Raw genomic sequence first — 9,683 nt, 5'->3', positions numbered from 1 at the left:
GCCGGGGCCAGGCTCCTCGCCGGTGCCAGGCGGCGGCGGCAGCAACGGTGGGGGCTCCTGCTCCTCATCGCGCTCTCGCTCCTCCTCCTCCGAGTCATTCCGCTTGCGCACGTTCACCCGCCGGGCCTTTCGGAACATTGCCCCGCGTCCCGCACGGCGCTCTTACACACACACCAGCCGGCTCCCAACTCAGCCGCCCCGGCAGCGCCGAGCTCGCGACAGCGCACGCGCGATCTCCCCGGGAGTCCAGCCGGGCTCCTAGTTTCCCTTTCCCAGCTACCGCGCACTGCGGGGAGCGCGCAGGCGCTCACGCGCTCAAAGATTGGAGAGAACTCCTCCCCTCTCGCGAGAACGTCAGTTTTGTTTTGTTCCCCACCCCCCCATCCCGACCCCATCCGCGGCGTCCCCCTATCGGCCCGGAGGACTATTGGAACGGAACTCTGGGAGTCCGGAGCCGTCCGGCCGGTCACAAAGAGAATCATAGAGACGAGAGGAAAGAGTCAGCCCCGGGTTCTGCAGTGCGTCTCCCTCACTGACGTAGTCACGCGAGGAAACCTCCCGACAAGCGCTGGGAGGAGCAGATAGTGAAGGAGGAGACGGGGGAAAGGCGGAGAAGTAGTGGGGAGGGAAGGAGGAGATCCAAGGTGGAACGGGAGGAGGTAGGGAGGAGCTGGAAGTGGAATCCCAAGGGTGCGATATTTTTTCTTGAGACTGAATTGAGTGAAGTGAAATGAAGGTCGCTCAGTCGTGTCCGACTCTCTGCGACCCCTTGGACTATACAGTCCATGGAATTCTCTAGGCCAGATTACTGAGCCGTGATGTATTAATATGCCTAACCTTATTAGTACGTCATATTTCTACACCTTCATGATTTAAGAGCACTTTCAAAAAGACGGAGTGTCATATAGGATAAAATGTTATTTGGCCTTTTTTTTTTTTTTTTTTAGCACCTTTCCCTCTATTACAATGAAAGCAAAAGTGTCCTTGATTTTTTCAAAAGAAGGCCAGGTTTGCTAGCCGTTCCTCAACTTGGCTGATTTCAGAAACAAGTGTAGGAAAAAATCGACGTAGCGAGACACATTTCAGACATGTCACAGAGGTAACCCTTTAAACTGGCAAGGGCACATTGACTCTGAAGTTGAGTTCACCTACTTTCTCACTGTGTCACCGAATGTAGGGCCTTCTCCTTCGCCTATGTGCCTATATGTGAATTTTCTTGTTTCAAAATTGAAAAGGTTACAAGAGGTATTCACATCCATTTCTAGGCACTTTCCAGTTCGCTGGCAATGTTGAACGTTTTGTGATCCTCCAGAGGACTTCTCAATTAAATGCACCCATTCCCGTCCATTTTAGTTCACTGATTCCTAAAATGTTGGTGTTGACTCTTACCGTCTCCTGCTTGACTAAATCTAATTTACCTTGATTCATGGACCTAACATTATAGCTTCCTCTGCAATATTGTTCTTTACAGTATCAGACTTTACTTTCACCACCAGACACATCCACAACTTAGCTACATTTCCACTTTGGCCCGGCCTCTTCATTCTTTTTGGAGTTATTTCTCTGCTCTTCCACAGTAGCCTATTGGACACCTGCTGACCTGGGGAGCTTATCCTTCAGTGTCATATTTTTTTTTGTTTTTTCATACTGTTCATGGGGTTTTCGAGGCAGGAATACTGAAGTGGTTTGCCATCCCCTTCTCCAGTGGACTGTTTTCTCAGAACTCTCCACCATGAGCTGTCAAGTCTTGGGTGGCCCTCAGGTGGCTGTCAGCATGTTATGGCTGATAGCATCCTTGAGAACAAGACTGTTATCTGTGTGATGATTTTGGTTAGCTTTGTGTGATCCTGGTTTCCTGGAGGGTGTGGGATTATAGTTCTTGCTTCCTGGTGGGAGAGACTGGTTGTGGGAAAATCTGGGTATTGCTCTGGTGGTTAGGGCCATGCTCAGTAAAGCTTTAATCCAATTGTCTGCTGATATTTGGATCTATGCTATGTTAGTTATGCCCTGATGCAACTCAATACTGGAGTCTACAGGCTCTATGGTAGAACTACTGGCAACCTTCAAAAAGGACTTATGCCAATACATGCCTCCCAGGATTGCTGCTGCCGGTGACCCTGTCCCCCAGGCAGGCTACTGCCAACCCATACCGCTGCAGGAGCTCTTCAACGCTGACAGGCGGATCTATCTCAGTCTTTAGTGGGATCACAGGAATTTAATTCACACCATTATATTTATTACTGTGGGCAAAAATCCCTTAGAAGAAATGGAGTAGCCCTCATGGTCAGTAGAAGAGTCTGAAATGTAGTACTTGGATGCAATTTCAGAAACAACAAAATTATCTCAGTTCGTTTCCAAGGCAAACCATTCAGTATCACAGTAATCCAAGTCTGCACCCCAACCATTGAGGCTGAAGAAGCTGAAGTTGATTCTTTCTATGAAGACCTACAAGACCTTCTAGAACTAACACCAAAAAGAGATCCTTTTCATCATAGGGGGTTGGAATGCAAAAGTAGGAAGTCAAGAGATACCTGGAGCAACAGGCAAGTTTGGCCTTGGAGTACAAAATGGAGCAGGGCAAAGGCCAAGAGAACACACTGATCATAGCAAACACGCTTTTCCAACACAAGCGACAACTCTGCACATGGACATCATCAGATGCTCAACAGAAAGTGAAAGTGAAGTCACTCAGTCCTGTCCGACTCTTTGAGACCCCATGGACTGCAGCCTACCAGGCTCCTCCATCCATGGGATTTTCCAGGCAAGAGTACTGGAGTGGGTTGCCATTTCCTTCTCCAGGGGATCTTCCTGACCCAGGGGTCGAACCCGGGTCCCCTGCATTATAGGCAGACGCTTTTACCGTCTGAGTACCAAAACCAGATTAATTATATTCTTTGTAGCCAAAGATGGAGAAGCTCTATACAATCTGCAAAACCAAGACTGGGAGCTTACTATGGCTCAGATCATGAGCTCCTTATTGCAAATTCAGACTTAAACTGAAGAAAGTAGGGAAAGCCACTAGACCATTCAGTTCAGTTCAGTTCAGTTGCTCAGTCGTGTCCGACTCTTTGCGACTCCATTAATCGCAGCACGCCAGGCCTCCCTGTCCATCACCAACTCCCGGAGTTCACTCAGACTCATGTGCATCGAGTCAGTGATGTCATCCAGCCATCTCATCCTCTGTCATCCCCTTCTCCTCCTGCCCCCAATCCCTCCCAGCATCAGAGTCTTTTCCAATGAGTCAACTCTTCGCATGAGGTGGCCAAAGTACTGGAGTTTCAGCTTTAGCATCATTCCTTCCAAAAAAATTCCAGGGCTGATCTCCTTCAGAATGGACTGGTTGGGTCTCCTTGCCGTCCAAGGAACTCTCAAGACCAACACCACAGTTCAAAAGCATCAATTCTTTGGTGCTCAGCTTTCTTCACAGTCCAACTCTCACATCCATACATGACCACTGGAACAACCATAGCCTTGACTAGATGACCTTTGTTGGCAAAGTAATGTCTCTGATTTTCAATATGCTATCTAGGTTGGTCATAACTTTTCTTCCAAGGAGTAAGCGTCTTTTAATTTCATGGCTGCAGTTACCACCTGCAGTGATTTTGGAGCCCCAAAAAATAAAGTCTGACCCTGTTTCCACTGTTTCCCCATCTATTTCCCATGAAGTGATGGGACCAGATGCCATGATCTTAGTTTTCTGAATGTTGAGTTTTAAGCCAACTTTTTCACTCTCCTCTTTCACCTTCATCAAGAGGCTTTTTAATTCCTCTTCACTTTCTGCCATAAGGGTGGTGTCATCTACATATCAGAGGTTATTGATATTTCTCCCGGCAATCTTGATTCCAGCTTGTGCTTCTTCCAGCCCAGCGTTTCTCATGATGTACTCTGCATATAAGTTAAATAAGCAGGGTGACAATATACAGCCTTGATGTACTCCTTTTCCTATTTGGAACCAGTCTGTTGTTCCATGTCCAGTTCTAACTGTTGCTTCCTGATCTGCATACAAATTTCTCAAGAGGCAGGTCAGGTGGTCTGGTACTCCCATCTCTTTCAGAATTTTCCACAGTTTATTGTAATCCATACAGTCAAAGGCTTTGGCATAGTCAATAAAGCAGAAATAGATGTTTTTTCTGGAACTCTCTTGCTTTTTTGATGATCCAGCGGATGTTGGCAGTTTGGTCTCTGGTTCCTCTGCCTTTTCTTAAACCAGCTTGAACATCTGGAAGTTCACGGTTCACATATTGCTGAAGCCTGGCTTGGAGAATTTTGAGCATTACTTTACTAGCATGTGCTGCTACTGCTGCTGCTAAGTCACCTCAGTTGTGTCTGACTCTGTGCGACCCCATAGAGGGCAGCCCACTAGGCTCCCCTGTCCCTGGGATTCTCCAGGCAAGAACACTGGAGTGGGTTGCCATTTCCTTCTCCAATGCATGAAAGTGAAAAGTGAAAGTGAAGTCGCTCAGTCATGCCCGACTCTTAGCCACCCCATGGGCTGGAGCCTACCAGGCTCCTCCATCCATGGGATTTTCCAGGCAAGAGTACTAGAATGGGGTGCCATTGCCTTCTCCAACTAGTATGTGAGGTGAGTGCAATTGTGCGGTAGTTTGAGCATTCTTTGGCATTGCCTTTCTTTGGGATTGGAATGAAAAGTGACCTTTTCCAGTCCTGTGGCCACTGCTGAGTTTTCCAAATTTGCTGGCATATTGAGTGCAGCACTTTTGCAGCATCATCTTTCAGGATTTGAAATAGCTCAACTGCAATTCCATCATCTCCACTAGCTTTGTTCATAGTGATGCTTTCTAAGGCCCACTTGACTTCACATTCCAGGATATCTGGCTCTAGGTGAGATCACACCATCATGATTATCTGGGTCTGACCTAAATCAAATCCCTTATGATTATACAGTAAAGGTAATGAATAGATTCAGAGGATTAAATCTTATAGAGCGCCTAAAGAATTATGGATGGAGGTTTGTAACATTATACAGGAGGTGGTGACCAAAACCATCCCAAAGAAAAATGCCATAAGGCAAGTGGTTGTCTAAAGAAGCCTTACAAATAGCAGGAGAAAAGAAGTGAAAGGCAAAGGAGAAAGGAAAAGTATACCCAACTAAATGCAGAGTTCCAGAGAATAGCAAGGAGAGATAAGATAGCCTTAAGTGAACAATGCAAAGAAATAGAGGAAAATAATAGAATGGGAAAGACTAGAGATCTCTTCAAGAAAACTGGAGATTCCAATGGAACATTTCCTACAAAAATGGGCTCAATAAATGACAGAAACGGCAAGGACCTAACAGAAACAGAAGAGATTAAGAAGAGGTGGAGAGAATACACAGAACTGTACAAAAATGTCTTAATGACCCAGATAAACACGATGGTGTGGTCACACGCCTAGAGCCAGACATCCTGGAGTGTGAAGTCAAGGGGGCCTTAGGAAGCATCACTATGAACAAAGGTAGTGGAGGTTATGGAATTCCAGCTGAGCTATTTCAAATCCTAAAAGATGATGCTGTGAAAGTGCTGCACTCAGTACACCAGGAAATGTGGAAAACTCAGCAGTGGCCACAGGACTGGAAAAGTCAGCTTTTATTCCAATCCCAAAGAAAGGCAATGCCAAAGAATGTTCAGATTACCGTGTGGTTGCACTCATTTCACATTCTAGCAAAGTAATGCTCAAAATCCATCAAGCTGGGCTTCAGCAGTATGTGAACCAAGAACTTGCGGATGTAAAAGCTGAATTTAGACAAGGCAGAGATCAAATCGCCGACATCTGTTGGGTCATAGAAAAAGTAAGAGAGTTCCAAAAAAGAAAAAACATCTACTTCCATTTCATTGACTACGCTAAAACCTTTGACTATGTGTATCACAACAAACTGTGGAAAATTCTTAAAGAGATGGGAATATCAGACGACTTCATCTGTCTCCTGAGAAACCTATATGTAGGACAAGAAGCAACAGTTGGAACCAGACATAGAACAATGAACTGGTTCAAAATTGGGAAAGGAGTACAAAAAGGCTGTAAATTGTCATCCTACTTATTTAACTTATATGCAGAGTACATCATACAAAATTCTGGGCTGGATGACTCACAAGTTGGAATCAAGATTGCCAGGAGATATATCAATAACCTCAGATACGCAGATGACACCACCCTTATGGCAGAAAGCAAAGAGGATCTACAGAGCCTCTTGATGAAGGTGAAAGAGGAGAGTGAAAAAGCTGGCTTAAAACTCAATATTCAAAAAACGAAGACCATGGCATCTAGTCCCACACTTCATAGCAAATAGATGGGGGAAAAGTGAAAACAGTGACAGATTTTATTTTCTTGGGCTCTAAAATCACTGCAGATGTTGATGGCAGCCATGAAGTTAAGACACTTGCTCCTTGGAAGAAAAGCTATGACAAACCTAGACAGCATATTACAAACAGAGACATCACTTTGTCAACAAAGGTCTGGATAGTCAAACCTATGGTTTTTCCAACAGTTGTGTACAGATGTGAGAGTTGGACCATAAAGAAGGTTGAGTGTTGAAGAATTGATGCTTTTGAATTGTAGTGCTGGAGAAGACTCATCTTCTTGAGAGTCCCTTGGTCTGCAAGGAGACCAAACCAGTCACTCCTAAAGGAAACCAACCCTGAATATTCACTGGAAGGACTGATGCTGAAGATGAAGTTCCAGTACTTTGTCCACCTGATTTGAAGAGCCAACTCATTGGAAAAAACCCTGATGCTGGGAAAGATTGAGGACGGGAGAAGGGGGCGGCAGAGGATGAGGTGGTTGGATGGCATTACTGACTCAATGGCCATGAGTTTGAGCAAACTATCGGAGATAGTGAAGGACAGGGAAGCTTGACATGCTTCAGTTCATGGAGTCACAAACAGTCGGACACGTCTTAGTGATGGAACAACAAGAGATATTCTTTGAACATAAAAATGAAGATGTGTATTTTATGAATTACCTTTTTTTAATACAATGTGTAACTTACTTTTTTAGTCTAACATACATTGGACATCAGTTCATATCTGTTCATAAAGTGTTGTCCCTTCTACCAACCTGCATAGTGATCCATTGTTCAAATGTACCATAATTTATTAATATTTAAGTAGTTTCATAAGAATTGGTATTAATGTTTTTTCCAGTCTTGCTATGATAATCAATACTGTGATGAAAAGCTTTGAAAAATGGTCATGAGTAGGATGAATTGGTATTGAAATTACTAGATCCACAGGTGTGCATTTGTAATTTTGCCAATTCTAAGCCGCTCTCTATAGCAGCATGCAATTAAAAAAAATTTTTTTTTTTAATGTAATTGTTGTTCAGTTGCTAAGTCACGTCCAACTCTTTTGCAACCCCATGGGCTATAGCCTGCCAAACTCCTCTGTCCATGGGATTTCAGGCAAGAATACTGGAATGGGTTGCCATTTCCTTCTCCAGGGGACCTTCCTGATCCAAAGATCAAACCCACATCTCCTAATTACAGGCAGATTCTTTACCACTAAGCCACCAGGGAAATACAAATGAAGTCACCTAACATATAATATTATATTGGTTTCACGTGTACAACAGAATGATATAATATTTACATATATTGAAAAATGATCACAAGAGTTTAGTTAACTTTCATCACGTGTAGCTACAGAGTTTTTGTCTTGCCATGAGCACTTTTAAGATCCATTCTCTTAGCAACTTTCAAATATGTAATATAGTATTTTTCTGTAATATAGTATTTTTTACCAAATCAAGTTATATTTTATCACTACATTCCCATGACTTATATACGTTTTAACCCCATTCATTCATTTCGCCCACTCCCAACCATGCCAGTTTGTACTCCTACCACAGTGTCTGTTTGCCTACACCATTCTGTCAAAATTTCACTTGAGATTTAAGTTGCAGGCTGAAGCAAAATATTCCAAGCTCAAGATTTCATACACAACTGGCTCTTTTCACTGGTTTTCTTTGATTGCATTTGAAATCTGCCCACCCGTGACTCACTTTTGAAAGCTAGAAAGATGATCTAGGCTGAGAGTGTCCTCTGTAACATTTTCTTCCAGTTAGTAGAGAAAGTTAATAACATCTGGCTTCCATTCTACTCGCATTACTCTAAGTTCTTATATTCTGGCTGTTCAGCATTAAGTTCTGATCCCAGCAGAGTGTTTCGTTGGTGAAATTGAACTCCAGTTCTCATCACAAAAGCTTCAAATTGTGCCTGGTCAGCCTGTAGACACCAGTGCCAGTGCCAAAAGACAAATTTGCAGTAACATGATTAGGACAGAGGTAAGAAAGATAAGGTTCAGAGCAGACTGTGTTAATATCTTGGCCTGAAACTTCAAAACGGTCTTCCAGTATGAAAGTGATGATTAAATATGGATAGAGAGGAGAATGTTGGTTGTTTTAAATCAAGCTAACAAATAAAAAGCCACGATGTATTTATAAGTTTTATAATCTACCTATTCAGATAATTGAAGGGCAAAGTTAAAGATTCAGAAGTTATCTTGCTGCTAACACAAGTCAAAGGCCCTTCTAGAGATTACAGACCTTGTGGAAATTAAATTCCTAAAACAGAAGAGCTGCTTTCATCGCCTGTCGGCCAGTATATGATCTGAAACTAATTATTTTATAAACTGCTCTGTGCACTGAGTATTAAACTGACTGTTTACAGCATAGCATCACTATTTAATGTTGGAGTGTTTTTAGACAAACACCGCTTTTGTAGAATGCTTGCGTCCATCATTTTGTTTGAATCAGTTCAGTGCTTTTTTAAGAAAATAAATTTTGTTGTATTTTTTGATCACGTGGACCATTTTGAGAGTCTTTCTTGAATTTTTTGTTTATATTGCTTCTGTTTTACGCTTCATTTTTTAGCTGTGAGCCCTGTGGGATCTTAGCTCCTCGACCAGGGATCGAACCCACACCCCCTCATCAGAAGGCAAAGTCTTAGTTGGACTGCCAGGGAGGTCCCCAGTGATTTTTTTTTTCTTAATTAGAGTGTAATTACAGTACTGTGACAGTTTTTGCCATTCATCAACATGAGTCAACATTAGATATACCTATGTCCCCTCCCTCTTGAAACCCCCCCTTCCCATCCCTCTCCTCTAGGTTGTCACACAGCACCAGCTTTGGGTTCCCTGTGTCATACCTCGAATGCCCACTGGCTATCTTTTTTACATATGGTAATGTATGTTTCCATGCTATTTTCTCATATCATCCAACCCTCTCCTTCCCCCACTGTGTCACAAAATATCGGTGTCTCCTTTGGTACCCTGCCAGTAGGATCGTCAGTACTATCTTTCTAGATTCCATGTATATGCATTAATACATGGTATTTGTCTTTTTCTTTCTGACTTACTTCCCTCTGTGTAATAGGCTCTAGGTTCATCCACCTCATTTGGACTCAAACGTATTCCTTTTTATAGCTGAGTAATATTCCACTGTGCATATGTGTCATACCCAGTGCTTTTTAAAGTTACCTTTCCAAGCAATAATCCCAATTAGTTTTTTTTTCTACTAAATTGTGACTCTGCATGGAATAACTGACCCATGATTTCAGACAAAATAGGCAAACCACTTTTGTTTGTTTTGTTTGCCAACTCAGTATTAGACTCTGTAACCTGAGACGATGATTACCAAATGTAGCTCTGTGAGCCCGAGAAGTTTTCCCTAGTCAGTTGCCAAATGAGAAG

At 43.1% G+C, this 9,683-nt stretch overlaps 1 protein-coding gene across 1 annotated transcript in view; it reads right to left on the bottom strand.

Moving 5' to 3' along the window:
• The window catches only part of PAXBP1 (PAX3 and PAX7 binding protein 1), a 33,055-nt gene extending 32,745 nt beyond the window's left edge, over positions 1-310 (bottom strand). The window contains exon 1 of the mRNA XM_010862333.1: positions 3-310. Within this exon, the coding sequence (XP_010860635.1) occupies positions 3-138 (136 nt within the window). The 5' untranslated portion in view covers positions 139-310. The remainder of the gene's footprint in view (positions 1-2) is intronic.
• Positions 311-9,683: the final 9,373 nt, after the last annotated feature.

Source organism: Bison bison, unplaced genomic scaffold, assembly GCF_000754665.1.
Source record: "Bison bison bison isolate TAMUID 2011002044 unplaced genomic scaffold, Bison_UMD1.0 scf7180017864481, whole genome shotgun sequence".
Classification (NCBI taxonomy): Eukaryota; Metazoa; Chordata; class Mammalia; order Artiodactyla; family Bovidae; genus Bison; species Bison bison.
This window is presented reverse-complemented; position numbering and strand designations above follow the sequence as displayed.